We start from the raw sequence: 15,909 nt of genomic DNA, 5'->3' as shown, positions 1-15,909 counted from the left end.
GTTTTTAAAAGGTTAAAAAATTGTGGCAATAACTGCTGTACACTTGAGGCAATAGAATTAAGCTAACAACACACTGAATCATGAGCTCAGGATGGCAGGCAACATGTTTGCAGTGGCAAATAACCTTTGATCTTCTTATTCTCTTCTCCCAAAAGTGTACATTAATAAAATGTTATTCCTTCTGATTATATCATGTGCTCAGGTTTCAATTTCTGCCCATGATATTTAAATAATTTTGAAAATTTATTTATAGTGATGAGTGCGTGGGATTCATATTTTATTCATATTGCATTCATTATTACATACCTAGGCTGTGTTAAATTACCTGCTTACCATGAAGGGTGTATTTGTCACAGAATTTCAGAATTTCCTCTAAGAAAGCCATCCCCCAACCTAGTATTGTACATTTTTATGGGGCAAAATATTCACCCTTTATAAAAGAAAAAAAATCCAGAGACTCTCTCCTTTACTCAGGTTTACCACCAGTAAAATTTGGGAGGGGAGAGAGTTCATGGTCATGACCTAACTGTATCCCTCAAGGTTACCAATTAAGAAAAAAAAAAATGCAGTGTAATTGTTAAAATTAGGACTTAACAAAAACTATTTATAGGACAACAGTCCACTTGTATATGGCTTACATTGGTACCCTCTTTAAGATATTTTAATTAAGTCAACAACCACAGCAAGAAATGATATGTCATTCAGTGTAACTTTATTTACTATTTATTGCACATAACTCGAGGTCTTAAATTTCTAACCACCAATGGTTCAAAGGACGATTTTTTCCATGAAGTTTAACATTAACATTAGTGAATTCATTTGTTCATGTTGTTTATTGTAAACATCTGAATTATTCACATTGCCATAGATCCTGAACTCAGAAGCGTGTACCATGCACAAGCTGACAGCAAGCCAGGAAGCCACTCTGCAAGCAAACGGATACTCAGCATAAGGAGAAGATTCATAGCACAACATTGAATGTCCAACCTAAGTCATCTCAGAATTATACATATATTGACTTCTTAATTCATATAGTATCTGGAACTCAACTGATTGGTTGGTGATGGGGTTGACCAGACTTCGGGAGAATTATTCCTGAAATAATTAAGGAAAGGGGGACTCAGGGCTCAATCTTTCTTCTTGGTTGCTTGCTCCTCCTCTGCACCTTCATCTTTTTTCTCTTCCTCTTCAGCTTCTTTGGTTTCTTCTCCTTCTTTGCCTTCACCTCCTTCTTCTCCTTCCTCCTTTGCTTCTTCAGATTCTTCCTTGGCAGCTTTAAAATAAAATTTATAAAATTCAAATGCAGGGTGAGCCCAGTGAAATTGTTTCTGTTAGGCTTTGTGTGGTAACTCAAATGTCAGAATGCTTACCAGAAACCTCTGAGCGCCGCTCTGCGAACACACAAATAACTCACAGTGCTTAGGATGAATCATTTGCCACTGAACACATTTAAATAAAGGAAATTACTCCTAGGTTTTGAAAAGCCTACTCTTCTCTAAGACATAACCTCAGTGTTTCTTTTATTACACGTTCAGTAATTCACCTCTGTTCTTTAGGACACTGCTGAGTTAAATGAATGTATTTAAAAATGAGATTTAATAGGAATAAAAAGGCAGGTATCTCTAGGAGGACAGCCAATTTGACAAATCACCTCACTCACAGGAGATGCTTAAAAAACCCCAAACCAAACTTGTTGCCATCAAGTCGATTCCGACTCATATTGACCCTATAGGACAGAGTAGAGCTGCCCCATAGGGTTTCCAAGGAGCACATAGTGGATTCAAACTGCTGACCTTTTGGTTAGCAGTCGTAGCTCTTAACCACTATGCCACCAGGGTTTCCAGAAGGTGCTTACTAGAGGTTTATTGAATAAATGGAGAAATTTATTATTTAAGATTCTAAATTTATATATGAACAAAGCTCCTTTGGCATAAGCAATGTGTTCTTTCTTTATCTCCTAACAAACATGTACTGGAAGCTTACACTGGAAGCTCTAGGAGTTTGCTTTTTATCATACCTTCTTCCTCTTCTGCTCCCTCCTCTTGCTCAGCCTCTTCCTTCTCCTTCTCCTCCTCTTCAGCTTCTCCTTCAGAACGGGGTTCATCCTTGGCCTCCTCAGCTTTAGCTGCCTCAATGGTCTCCTCCACCTCGATCTGCTCTTCCTGGACATGGCTGGTGTAGTAAGTTGGGAAGGAGCGGGCAGACATCAGGTAGGAACTGGTCTGTAAACCACCGTAGGCAGATCGGCCGAAGACCTGGGAACTCTGGGTATAGCCACTGGTTATGCTTCCCACGCTGGTGAAACTGAGCCGGGTCTCCTCACCTTCCAAGAGTTTCCTGGGAAGGTGGGTGGAAAGTGGGGTTAAAAATCATGAACACAGGGAGTGTTTTTAATGACTTTCTCTGAGCCCACCACTCATCACTTTGCCCTAATGCCACCCCGAAGGTCAAGGGCAAGCTAGTGCAGGGTTGGGAGTCACCAAAAGTTAATAACTGGAAATTTTGTGACTGAGACCAGGGAAAAATCTACCTTACATCAGATTTAAAATGTAATGTAAAACTAAGAATTGGACTCATTATTACAGGGTTAAATTGTTATATACTGGTATGAATACCTTCTCAAAAGAAAAAAATGAATAATTAATAATGACTTCAACAATAAGGACTATTCTTGAAGGCTTCTAGTTTAACTTTTTTTTTTTTACACAGCTTTTCTTTCTAAGGTTCAATGGCTGCCATTTTTGCCCCTTTATTGTTACCTGTAAGCTGCAATCTCAATATCCAAAGCCATCTTCACGTTGAGGAGATCCTGGTATTCTTTCAGGTATCGTGCCATTTCACTCTTCGTGGTTCTCAGTTCATTTTCTAATTTGTTGATTGTGTCCTGTTGACAGACCAAAAAAAAGAAAATACCTCAGTCCAAGCATAAACCCTTACTGCAAAGGCCTAGTTTTCAATTAAAATCAAAGTGTACACCTTAGATAGAATCTCCCCTAAGACACCTGTCGTTTCCCTTTTTAAATCTTTCTTTCTTTGCCTAAATTAGCCAGTTTCATAAAGGATGAAACAAAAAAAAAATTCCCTTTTTTTATTTTGTTTTTGTTTTTTAATTAATACATTCTGATAATCATCATAAAATGCCTACAAGGAAACTAAGCTGTTAGAGAAACTTGGTTTCTCATCCACTGAGCACTGATTCACTCTCCTTTATCCAGGTCACACGGAAGAAAATGAATCCATTTCTTCATAAAATAATAGATAAATAAAATTTTTCTAAGTGTTTTATGAAACAATTTATTTGCTCTAAAATATTTTTATTTATCTATATCATCTTCCCTTGCCCCCAGAAGATATAGATCCTTAAAAAAGAAATGGTTTACTGTGAACATCATTAGCTAATCACCTGCTACAATTCTGACTGTATTCCTGCCTACCTGCTAAGGAAAGGGAGGGGCTGGTAAAATAAGCCATGAAGCTTGTTGGTCACAGTTACCCTTCAGAACTAATGACAGCTATTCCCTGTTTTTATTAATTATATCTTCCCATAAGGGCTGCAAAGCAACTTACAGAGTTTGGATGCTGCTGCAAGCCAGAGGCAACGCCCAACTCCCACCTCTCCCCCACCCCCACCCAACCACCTTGCAGTGCTGGGTAGCTTTGATGCAGAACACAGACCCAACCGCACAGCAAACCTTCCCAAACCGCAGTAGCGCCCCCTACCCTCGCCCTTCAAGTGCTCCACCCCTACCACAGAGTTTCTAAGGAGCCAAGTCCTACCCCCTAATAAGCTGGAGGCAGATGTCTCGCTCTGGTCTCCACTTCCCGGTCAAGCCCCTAACCCCCTCCCCTCCTTTCCGTAAAAGCCCCACTGTGTTTTGAATGGTGCCAGTACCTGCATAGCACTAATGTCAGCGTTCTGTTTGTCCTCCAGCTCCTGCAGCTGCTTCTCCAGCGCTTCGTTCATGCCCCGGCATGCTTCGATCTCCAGGGTCTTGGCCTTGAGCAGGCGGCGGCTCTCGGACACCTCGTCCTTGGCGGCGCGCACGGCGTCGGTATTCTTCGCGGCGCTCTCGGTCAGCACGGTGAAGCGACTCTTGAACCACTCTTCGGCATTCTGCATGTTCTTGGCGGCCAGCTTCTCGTACTGTGCGCGGATGTCCTTGAGCGCTGCAGAGAGGTCGGGCTTGGTGGACACGTCCATCTCCACGGAGATCTGCGCGTACTGGATCTGAGCCTGCAGCTCAGCGATCTCCTCTTCGTGCACTTTCTTCAGGAAAGAGATTTCGTCCATCAGGCTGTCGATGCGCTTTTCGAGCTCTGCGCGGGCGAGAGCCGCCTCGTCGGCGCCTTTGCGCGCCTCCATCAGCCGGCCCTCCGCGTCCTCGCGGCTCAACATCTCCTCTTCATAGCGCGCCTGCAGGTTGCGCAGAGTCTCCTCCAGCCCTTCGCGCTCACCCTGGAGGGCCTGCTTCTCGTTGGTGGCGTCTTCCGCCGCTAGGCGCAGGTCGCGGATCTCTTGCTCGTACAGCGCCCGGAAGCGGGAGGGCTCGGAGTGCTTCTGGCGCAGCACCAGCAGCTCGGCTTCCAGGACCTTGTTCTGCTGCTCCAGCTCGTGCACGCGCTCGATGAAGCTGGCGAAGCGGTCGTTGAGGTCCTGCAGCTGTGCCTTCTCCTGTGTCCGGATCGACTTCAGGTCGTTGCTGATGGCGGCTACCTGGCTCAGGTCGAGGCTCTCCAGGCTGGGCATCAAGGAGCTGGAGCTGGACGAGTAACTGCGGCGCACGGACAGCGAGGAGGACACCGGCGCGGAGTAGCTGGAGTAAGCGGAGCGCGCGGTGCTGTAGCCGCTGCGCACGCTGGAGATGTGCACCCGGGGCGTCTCCACATACCGCCTCTTGTAAGAGGTTGAGTAGTACGGCTCGTAGGTGAAAGAACTCATGGTGGCGGCCGGCGGCCCTCTGGCTGGCGGCAGAGATGAGGGCCTAGAAAGAAGGAAGGACGCGGGGAGACAGGAGAGGAGAGGATGGATGGCTGTGTGCGGCTCGGCGCCGTCCTGCCACCCCTATATATACCCGGAGAGCTTTCTGGCTCTGACGCAGCCTGCGATCGATCACAGCGCTTTCGGCCAGTGGGGGCAGCGCGCTGCTGCAGCCAAGGGGAGGATTCTGCGCAAAAGGAAAGGCGGGGGCGAGTGATAGGCAGCTGGGGAGCTGCGGCTCTCTTGTCCTTTCCACTTTTCTCTGAGGCCTTCTGTTTTCTCCAACACCCTGTACCCCCTCGCTCATTTCCTTTCTCAACTTTTCCATCCTACTTACTCCTTGACCCCCAATCAGTCGAATGCTTAAGTGTCCCCAGTAACCCGTTCTCACTTCCTACTGCCAGCTTAGTTTTCTCATATCCCGGTACTGCGGAGACACCCTTCTCCGCAACTCGCCCCTTCTTCACCAGGGACCTCCTTAATCATCCCCCATTGGTGTTTCTGGTGAGGGTGCAGCGCCGCCTGGGCATTTGAAATAAAAATGACATGTATGTGGCATTTATGGAGTTAAGTTTTAAATGTCTTTGTAGATTTTTCTGGCACTTTCTTTAATCCATCTCCCTTTTTCCTGGTTAGTTTTTCTTTAATGCGCTGCTTCTCCACACATGAATAAAATCCCTAACCCCATACGTGAAACTGCCGCACTGAGGTGTTCATTCGATCATTTTTAAACTCTTAGCGCAGTTAACCAACCTGTTGGTGTTTCTAGATTTTCTTATTGCATTCTTAGCTTTTGAAGCCTCGGGTGCTTTTAGCGTGTATGTAGGTGGATGAGCGCTGGGAATGAGTTGGAAATTAATGGAGAAGACCACCTTGCAGAGGCAGTAGCGCGCTCTGCAGCAGGGAGCTTTAGGCTGTCACTATGCCTGTCTTCTTCACGGAACTAAACTCCTGTTTGACACCACCACCTCCATCACAGTAAAGCCCGCTTTCGCCTTTCGCACGCTGTGTAGCACCCAACCTGATGATTTAGACAAGCCTCGAAGGTTGCCGATTTTCAGGGGGAATCTGCTGCAGCCCGCCCGAGCGCCCAGAGCGGTCTCCAGGGAGAGCTCACTCAGAGACGCCTCGTCTGGTGGGAAGGGAGTAGCCGCGTGGTTCTTCCTCCCCTCCCGCCCCCATTCGCTACAATAAGTAGATAAACGATGCAGTCAGAAATCCGTGGATTTCCTTTAGGAAGCATCCAAATACCTAAAACAAAGTGTGCATGCCCTGATGTACATTAGCACAGCCCTGCGGTTTGCAGAGCATTTTCCTGCCTTTTTTTTTTTTTTTTTTTTTTAGGCAGTCCCTCCAGTTTAATGGAAGAATTGCAGGGATTTACATAAGAGACCTGAGATTTTCTAAGCCAGCACTTCGTTTTTGTTTTATGTGCACAACAGAGCATTTGAAGGACAATTTACTGATTCCTTTTTTTAAGGGGTAAAACGAAGGGGAAATATGATAGCTGTTTTCAAATTGTTGAAGAGCTGGCGTAGAGAAGCCGGTATCCTTTTCCCTGTGTGGCTCAGAGGGTGAAGTACTCTGAGTGTGTACTGAGCCTGTACTGCACTTGATTCCCGAGGAATTCTACCCCTCTCCCCGACAGGAGGTGGGGTGAGGCTTAAGCCCTGAGATCCTTTCCAACTCTAAAAACCAGTGATTCTGATGCCCCGCCCTCTTCAAGGTAGAAGGAATAATGACAGCTGAGAACCTTCAGAGGGCTTTTAAACAAACTCTACCGTCTGAAATAATGCAAATTCAGATATATTAACATTGGTAGTTTCGATCTATTAAGACTCAGTTATTTCAGAGGCCCCACCAAGCTCCCACATTCTAGGATTTTAAGCCTCTAGCCATTAAAAAAATTAGGCTGTCCCGAATACGAGCTGCCTCTTTTTTTCTTGAAGTCACTGTAGGGCACTTGACCTCATGACTTTTTATAGTCTACATGTTCTTGGGCTTCTCATTCATCAGTGATTCAGCGTTGGGAAAGGCTTCTCTAAGGAGAGAGAGAGAGAACCGGGATAAATCCTATTTTTGTCTGCTCTCAATTACCTGTATGTGAAAGGAAAGTGGCAGAACGGATTGTTTCCATTTAAAAACACGAAAACCTGCTCCATATCAGCCACGTTGCTTCACACTCACTGTTTGTGAGCCTACCTCCCCCACAACCAAGGTCCTGGTGAATGCATTTCCTTTGTGCCAGCTCCCTTCACTAGGATTCTCAGGCCATCCTCACACATCTTCAGTCCATCAGCGTTTTTTGCCCAGGCTCCTCCCTGAAGCCGTTGACTGCAGAGAAAACCTGCCCAGAAGCCAGGGCGGTGGCTGACGCTGCAGGCACAGCAAGATGTTGCTAAGAGGAGAAACCTGTGGTGCACCTGCTGCCATTCTCTGGGTATCTGAGAAAGGAGGCCTAGAGGAGTGGTGAAGGGTGAGAATGAGAGGGCAGGGGGCCTCTCTTTTCCTGTACTTGGTTAGCAGGGAGTGGGGAGGGGGCAGATTGCCTGCATTTATGAGTGTAGGCTTCTGATCTCTTTTAGTAGCTCCTGACACACCGCCCTCATTCTCTACCACAGCCTTGCTTTAGGGATACTCCCTCAGCTTAAGGTTCTCAGCCTGTAACTGGGTTTTCATTGCCCGACCTTCAGCCCTCCTCTGCTACGTGCCTGACTCTTTTCTGATATTCTGTCCAGTCATCCTCCTTTTCAACCCTCTTCCCAGTGTTTTGCTCCGCCTGTCCAGGGGGCCTTGCTCTATGTGTAAAAAATGAGCAACTTTAGGAAATATATTTAGAAAAAAAAATCTTTACTTTTTGCTTTCCCTTCCCATAAATGTTTCTGCATTAGGGTTAGTTTCAGTAGCATCATTTTTTCTTCAGAAAAATCTTTTTGAATCTTGTCACACACTTGTGCACGTATACCTCCGCAAATATGAAAGTGATGGAGGGCTGCCAACACAACCCTAGGAGATGAAAAATTATTTTAAAAACAAATGCAGACATGTGTCGATGAAATTATTAAATACTCCCACTGCCCTGGTTATCCCTTGTATCTCTGTAATGCCCTAAAGGACTGTTTGAGGCAATTTAGTTTAAAAAAATAAAATACATTCACATTACCATGAGCTCACAAAGTGTAACTATTTTAGAAGGAGGATAATGACTTTACTACTTCTACAGGACCAATAAAGTCAGGATGCTTCAGATGGATAGGACCTGGCGCCTGGCGACTTCTCATTTCACTACTCTAAAACCCTTTGGCACAACAGGAAGCTCCGTATTGGCACTTATTTTGAAAAGCTCAGGCTTAGGCCCAAGTTCTTAAGGGACTGGGCCCATAAAGAGCACCAGAGCAAAGTTCTCCTGCCGCCAGTTAGCTGTGGGAATAGTCCTTGACCAGAATAGGTTAGGTCTCCATTCACCTCACCATCAGGTAGATACAAAGTTGGCATCAGCACGTCAATGCAAGGAGAGAAAAAAGACCAGTGCGGGATACCTATCACATGGCAGGCCTCTGACGTCTTTTGTTTGATCATTACAAAATTCTGGTGAAATCGTTATTATTATACAGGGGAAACAGCTGAGGCTCAGAGAGACCAAGTAGTGTGCCAAGGCACACAGCTATTTCAGACCTAAAATCTGCCTGTTTCCAGACTGAATGGTGCTCTACTCATTACACTGTACTGTAGCCAATGGGATTTTCTGCTTCCATTGACTCTGTGAAATTTAATAATTACATGCAGCAGTCTGCCAAGTCTGTTGCTGTTGTTGTAAGTCCATTCCAACTCATGGCAGCCCAATGTGTGCTGAGTAGAACTACTCCATAGGGTTTTCAAGGCTGTCAACTATCAGAGCAGCACCAGGCCTGTCTTCCAAGGTGGGTTTGAACGGCCAACCTTTCAACTAGTAGTCAAGTTCTTAAGGCAGTGTACATATAATAAGCCTCTCAGGTATCTGAGACCCACTATGACCTGATCCATACATTGAGGAATCTGCTACCGAGCATGCTCCATTTGGACAGCTGATGGTGATAATAAACTGTATAATAGTTACAGGTTTCTTGAATGTCCAAAAGTAAAATAAAATAAAATGGATACGACCAGTGCAACCTGAGACATAACTGGTTGTCTAACTTTTTAGACACTACTCTAAACATCAGTTTACAAAAGACTTTTTCAGTAATTGAGGAGCTAATACAACTCAGCTGATCTAAGCTCTTCAAAATGATCATATACATGACTTCCATTTTTTTCTAATTAAAATACCTGCATTTTACATCCTTGTAAATAGGTTTTCTTTGAGCAATTGCGCTTTAAAAATACCGTAAAGAATAAAAGAAAAAAAATACTGTCACTCGACGATCTCTTATTCTTGGAATTTATCATGCTTTCTACATGAATAAAGTCAACAGAAATGTATAGTTTGTCGAAGCCACAAATGTGTTTCCTCTCTGCTTCTTATAACCAGTTTATTTCTTTATATTTTATGCTCATCATAGGAATAATATATGAATCTCCCCACCTCTTGGGAAATATGTTTGAAAGAAAACTTTCCATGTTTTGATATAAAATATGCTTAATTTTGTGGCATCACACTTTGAAGAAATGCATCATAAAATGTGCTATCCGGCTATATAAAATTTAGATTGCAGCAGGAACGAGAATGCCATTTGAATAGATTAAAGATGAAAAGCACGTTTACATTCAGCCATTGTGCAGTATTAGACATGACAGGAACTTGCTGCTGTCCAAGCAGAAATGATGGTGATGGGTTCATACCCTTAAATGCTTGCTCCACAGCACTGGCCAAGGTAATGGATTCTCTCCCCAGAGGCCTGCACCACAATGCCTTGCCCTTAATCACAGTCACCAGACTCAGAGGCAAGAGGGTATGCTGGGGACAGTAAAGGGCCTCATTTGCAGCCATTTCGGGCAGGTTGCTGTGATCTCCGAGCCAACAATACTAACACTGTTTGTTGAGTTGAGCTTTCCTGACTGCCAGGAAATACATGCTGCTTCTGCAATTTGGCTACCAACTAGCCACAAAAATAACCCCTGAGGCACCTGGAATTCTTTGCTGACCTTTAGAAAAGGTTTGATAAATCAATTGAAGAAATGTGAGGTTTAGCGTTTGCAAAGATAGAGGATAAGCATTTCCGTCTGCAAGACACAAAGCCATGCGGTTGGCTCTGTCACAGCCACGCTGGAGCCAAACCAGGGCAGCAGCTCACTTTCTCGCCAGTACCTCGCTGCTGCAGGGATGCAGTGAAAGCTGCAGAATTGCACACGGGCGGATCCCTGGATTCCTACAATAAAGCAGGCAGGCTTCTGAAACCAGGATATATATCGCGTTTGGTAAGTTTAACATATAAGAGACTGTCTGGATTTGAAAGGCAAAGCCTGATTGTGTCTAAATGGTTTATTGTTTAATTAAATAAGTCATATATTCATTCATTGAGTCATCAGATGTTGACGGGAACACTTACAATGTGCACAATACCGGACATGTGCTGGGGGTTGCAGAGAGCTTGAGCACACCCAGGCACAATGAAAAGGAACCAACTATTACACACGACATAGGTGAATCTCAGAAACAGTATAGTGAGTGAAAGAAGCCTTACACAAGAGGCGCATACTGTATAATTCCATTTGTATGAAATTCTAGAGCAGGCAAAGCTGATCATTGGTGAAAAACAATCAGAACAGAGGTTTCCTCGGGGGCGTGGGGCCAGGAATGACTGGGAAAAAGCGCAAGAGAACTTCCTGAGGGCATGGTGATGTAGTGTACCCTGAGGAGTTTGGGTTATGCAGACGTTTTGTATACCAAAATTCAGAGGATATAACAGGATTTGTGCATTTCATTAAATGTAAGTTTTACATAAAAAAGTAACCCAAATGTATATAACCAATCGCTTTAAAATAGCTTAGCAGACAACACCCATGCACATGAAATTTCATAGAACTATGCAAACGTTAAATAATAAAAGGCAACATCCTAAGAGCTGTCACAAGGAAGAGAGGAATGGTACAAGTGATAATGGCTGTGATTTTAGAAAAGGGTAAGGACACCGTGGCCTCGAATCAACATTTCTCCAACTTATCACCATGCCAGGTATTTGCACAGTATCGTATTTAATCCTCACAGAAGCTGTATGAAATGGATGTTCTTATCTCCATGTTAAAGATAAGTACATATTGAATTTCTATCAGCCCATCCTAATATTGCATTAGAATTTTTTTTAGCAATCTTACATTGCTGCCTCATATTGAATTTGTATCTATATAAAAGAAAAACACTTTGAAAGCTAAGACCATTTACACTGTGGCATTTTTAATAACCCTGAAGTATAACTCTCATTTGTTCTCTTTAAATTTGAACTTTAATCTTTTAATACAAATACTTGTACTCCATTATTCAAACCTATTGAAATAGTTTTAATCCCTTCCAGCTTTATGTCATATTTGAAAATGAATGAATATGTCGATATTTCTTTTAACTAACTTCCTGAGAAATGTGTTGTATATGCTGTATTTCATAAACTCTTGGGATTGGAAAGTAATTTAATTGTTTTCCAGTCAAATCCTCCACTTGCTTCTTAATCTTTGGCAGGTCATGTAACCTTCATCTGCTTTGGTTATCCCATCTGGGGAATGGCTTCTTCTTTCTTGCCATGCTCCACTCTGTAGACATTGGACATTACTTCTAAATCAAGTAGAAATTGCTGGGGATGCAGAGGTATTAGTGTCCAAAAATGGGCTTTGGTTTTTAATTTTCTGCTTCTCACTACACTTAAATTTCTTTTCCGTGTGATTCCTGTGGCACCGTGGCATAGCAGAGATAATAGTAGTAAGATATATGTGGGCAGCTAAAGTTTTCCAAGTACACCTGCATTACATCATTGTATTTCCACTGCAGTCCTGTGAGGCAGAAGCAGATAGTGCAGAAATGGCTGTTCTTGCTTTGCAGATAAGGATGCTGGCAATCTAGAGAAGCAAAGGGATTTACCCCAAAACCTTAGCTCTTGTAAGCAATGGTCTAGGTTTCCTGTCATCAAATTCACTGGGAATTTTTCCTCCAAATCTTACTTTTTCCTAAGTATATATACGAGACCTAGCTGTTTTCAGGTCCCTTCTTAGTGTAATTTAAGAAAGTTAGAGAAGTCCTAGTTGCCTCTCAAACACTTTCTGATTGGATAAAACAAAACAAAAAGCAAACCTGTCGTTGAGTCCATTCGGACTCATAGTGACCCTATAGGACAGAGTAGAACTGCCCCAGGGGGTTTCCAAGGAGCTCCTGGTGGATTTGAACTTCGAACCTTTTGATTAGCAGCCCTAGCTCTTAACCACTACACCACAATAGCTGATGTGTAACTACTCAATTTAGGGCTTCATCTCTTTAGCTCCTACCACCGTAAAAATTCCCATACCCATGCAAAAGGGAAGTGTTAAAACTGATATCAGTCCTTTCTACCTAAGGTTGACTGTGAGATTTGATAACAGGTTTTGACCAGAGATAGGTAGAGGAAAAAAGAAAAAGCTCAAGGACCCCAAAGAGTCAGCCTAGGTTAGTCAGGAAGTGGAAAAGGAGAATGACCACCACTGAGATAAGGTGGAAAGTCAGAGACTAACTGAGAATTGTAGCTAGGAAAGGAAGCAGAATGTTCCCCCATAGACTTCGAGTTCACCATGCCTAAGGCAAAAGCATCTACTTCCATGATATTATTTTACTGGGTTATGCTGTTATTGTTGTTAGTTGCTATGAAGTTGATTCCAGAATATAATGGCACATTAATTACAACTGATTAATCCTGGGATATAGGAGTCCCAGTGGTGCAATGGTTACAGTGCTTAGCTACTAACCAAAAGGTTGGTGGTTTGCATCCATCCAGGGGCTCAGTGGGATAAAGACCTGGCGATCTGCTTCTGCAAAGACTGCAGCCAGGAATGAGGCAGTTCTACCCTGTCACATGGGGTCCCCATGAGTTGGAATTTACTCAACAGCACCCAACAAAACAGCAACAGCACCCTTGAGATGGTCAGGATGTATGTAAATCAGAGGACAACCCCAAAGCTTTAAACTGGGCTGTCTTTCTGCACCAGAGCTTTGGCTGAATTCTGTGAATTGATAGGCGTTAGTCTGAGCAGCTTCTCAGCTCTATTTACTCTGGGAATGTGCTAACCATCTGGGAAAGGGCCAAAGGGAAAAGGGAATAGAAAGGAGAAGCCAAATAGCAGTACAACCCACATACAAAGCAACCAGATCTGAGAAGGATTGATGGGAAATGAAATCATAACCCTATAATTTAAGGGGACAAGGGAAAAAGAATTTGCATTTATCAAGCATAATTATGTGCAAAGTGAAATATCAATAATATCGACAGAAGCTTTGCGTTAGCAAAGTCTTTTACTTGGATAATTTCAGTTACTTTTCACAAAACCTCAATGAGCTGGGTATTAAAATTTCCTCCTTTTAAAGATGAAGAAGCTAAGGTTTAGACTAGACTATAAGCAGTGCGCCTAAGGAACTCAGCTATATCAAACCATTTCATCCTCACAGAACCCTAATGAAGCAAATATCATCCAATGATAAGGAAAATGAGATTTAGAGAGTTTAAGAATCTTGGTCAAGTTCACACAGCTGGGCCAAGGTCAGTCTGAACTCTCACACTCTCATGCTGTGACCAAAGTATAAGACTATTTGTGAAAGATGCTATGCAAATAAGAGCTCTCACTCTTTTTTTTTTTTTTTTACAAAGTTTAAATTTGTATGCTGTGATAATCAGAGTAGAATATGCTCAAATCACCTGTAAGTGAAGTAATCCATGTAATGGTCGTTTAGGCAGAGCACCATAGACACAAACTGAGTAAGTTAAATGTTCTGCTTTATTAGCAGGCTCTAAAAATAGACATCCATCACTGACATAATTTATAAGAACGAAATTGCATTAGAACATCTCTCTCCAGATTCAGGCTTGATGCCTTACTGCCAACTAGGAACTCCTTTTATTATTATATTATCTAGAGGAGAAAAACACACATGAAAAAGATTGCCTTCACCTTTCAGTGTCACTTTGTCCTACAAATTTAATAAATTGCCCTACCAAACCTCACTGGAATAACAGATGTGCTTTGGAATAGGCCTTGGATATTTCGATTTGCAAAATGTGTTTCCTTATGCCAAAAAAGCTTTTGCCCGTTACACTGATTAAAATTCTTAACTTCTGAAGTTATCCAAAATTAAATTTTCTTGCAAATTAGTTCCCAAAATGTGATTTGGAAAAACTACTTAGGTAAGACACCTAGCTATGTTCTAACACTGTTAAATATACAAGTGGGTGGAAGTTTTAGGGAGAGAAAGCTCGACTGTGTATACATTTCAGAGCTGTCCAAAGGTGGAAGGGACTGCTCAGGATGGAAGGCAATTGCACTGCAGAAGGTAAGCATTTCACCCCTGAGTTGGTTTAGACCTTGGATGGCCTCTCAGGTCCACTTCCCACCTGGGATTCTCTGATTCAAAAGTACTAACTATAAAGGTAAAAAACAGTGGATAAGCTAGGACCAAGGAGTCTTCTCATCTTCCAGTGAACATGAATGAAGGCTCAAAAGCCTAACATTATTCTAAAAACTGAGACTTGCTAATATCTTAGTTCAAATATGAGCCCAAGGTAGAATATGAGCAAGACCTGCAGAATGAGATTTTTATGGGAAGAAAGAGTTGCTAATTGGAATCTTCCAAAAACTTGTTTTTGCTTATTTGTGTTAAATTCAACTTTCATACAGTATACAGCTAAGTAATAAGCAGCTGAACAAATGTCAATAGTTTGTTAGTTGAGTTGGTTCCCATTCATATAACACAGTAAAATTCATTTTCTGAGTTTTTCTTTTCATGGGTTGGTTAAGAAAGAAAGGAGAGAAAGGCTAGGGGATTGGATGTTGAAACTGAGCATGTTGCCATCCATTTGCTTCCCTAGGACCCAAACCCCAGCATGAAGAGTAAAACTCTCTCTCCCTTTTTTTTTTTTTTTTAACGTCCTTAGTGCTTTACCTATTCCTGAAATGTGTGTAATGCCAACTTCCCTTTGAAGAAAGGAACCTAAGAATTTGAACTCAATCCCCAGGAAATTGTAGACTATTGTCATAGCAACCAGTTGCTATTGAGTCAATTTCAACTGATGGTGATCCCATGTGTGTCAGAGTAGAACTGTGCTCCATAGGATTTCCAGTGGCTGATTTTTCAGAAATAGGTCACCAGGACTTTCATCTGCCTCTTAACCCAAAGCTCCATCCACCCCTTGTTGGATTCAAATTCCCAACCTTTCAGTTAGCAGCCGAGCACATTAATGATTTGCACCACGCAGGGAGTCCCATTCTACTATGGAGCCTGAGGGTTAAAAACAGGAGACTCAAACAATCACTAGGTATTTCTTTGTAGCACATCCTAGGCACTGAGTGAGGCCTACTATTACTTCAGAAAAGGGGGAAATCAGCATCTAAGTCAGCTAAATGCAGCAAGCCATATCTTTTCCCTATGATTAAATTTTATGAATATGATGTTGGTCTGTAGATTATTTTGAAATTCCATATAGTTTTGGGAGATAGTATAAATGACTGGAAATGGCACTGGATTTGGGACCAAGATATCTACATCCTAGATAGAGCATTGCTGGCCACCTATTGGGCCACGTGCTCTCTGGAAGTGTTGGAAGACTTTTCATGGGGTTCACAGGCCTAGAGAGTGCTAAGAAAATCAATTTCCAGATCCTTGGTTTCCATATGTAGTCTTTTCTAAAACTGATCTACTAAAAAAAAAAAAAAATTTTTTTTTTTTTGTTTACAAACTTACATTAGTTTTTATTTTCCACCTCTGCCATAAACTGAATGAGCTAAAT

At 42.7% G+C, this 15,909-nt stretch overlaps 1 protein-coding gene across 1 annotated transcript; it reads right to left on the bottom strand.

The window, feature by feature from the left end:
- Positions 1 to 264: 264 nt before the first annotated feature.
- NEFL (neurofilament light chain) lies at positions 265 to 4,939 on the bottom strand. The gene is made up of 4 exons (XM_023550950.2): positions 3,893 to 4,939; positions 2,760 to 2,884; positions 2,018 to 2,337; positions 265 to 1,273 (listed from the first exon to the last, which is right to left on the bottom strand). The coding sequence occupies exons 1-4, from the start codon at positions 4,937 to 4,939 to the stop codon at positions 1,128 to 1,130; spliced, it is 1,638 nt and encodes a 545-aa protein (XP_023406718.2). The 3' UTR covers positions 265 to 1,127.
- Positions 4,940 to 15,909: the final 10,970 nt, after the last annotated feature.

The sequence above is a fragment of the Loxodonta africana genome, chromosome 19 (assembly GCF_030014295.1).
Source record: "Loxodonta africana isolate mLoxAfr1 chromosome 19, mLoxAfr1.hap2, whole genome shotgun sequence".
In the NCBI taxonomy this organism is placed as follows: Eukaryota; Metazoa; Chordata; class Mammalia; order Proboscidea; family Elephantidae; genus Loxodonta; species Loxodonta africana.
This window is presented reverse-complemented; position numbering and strand designations above follow the sequence as displayed.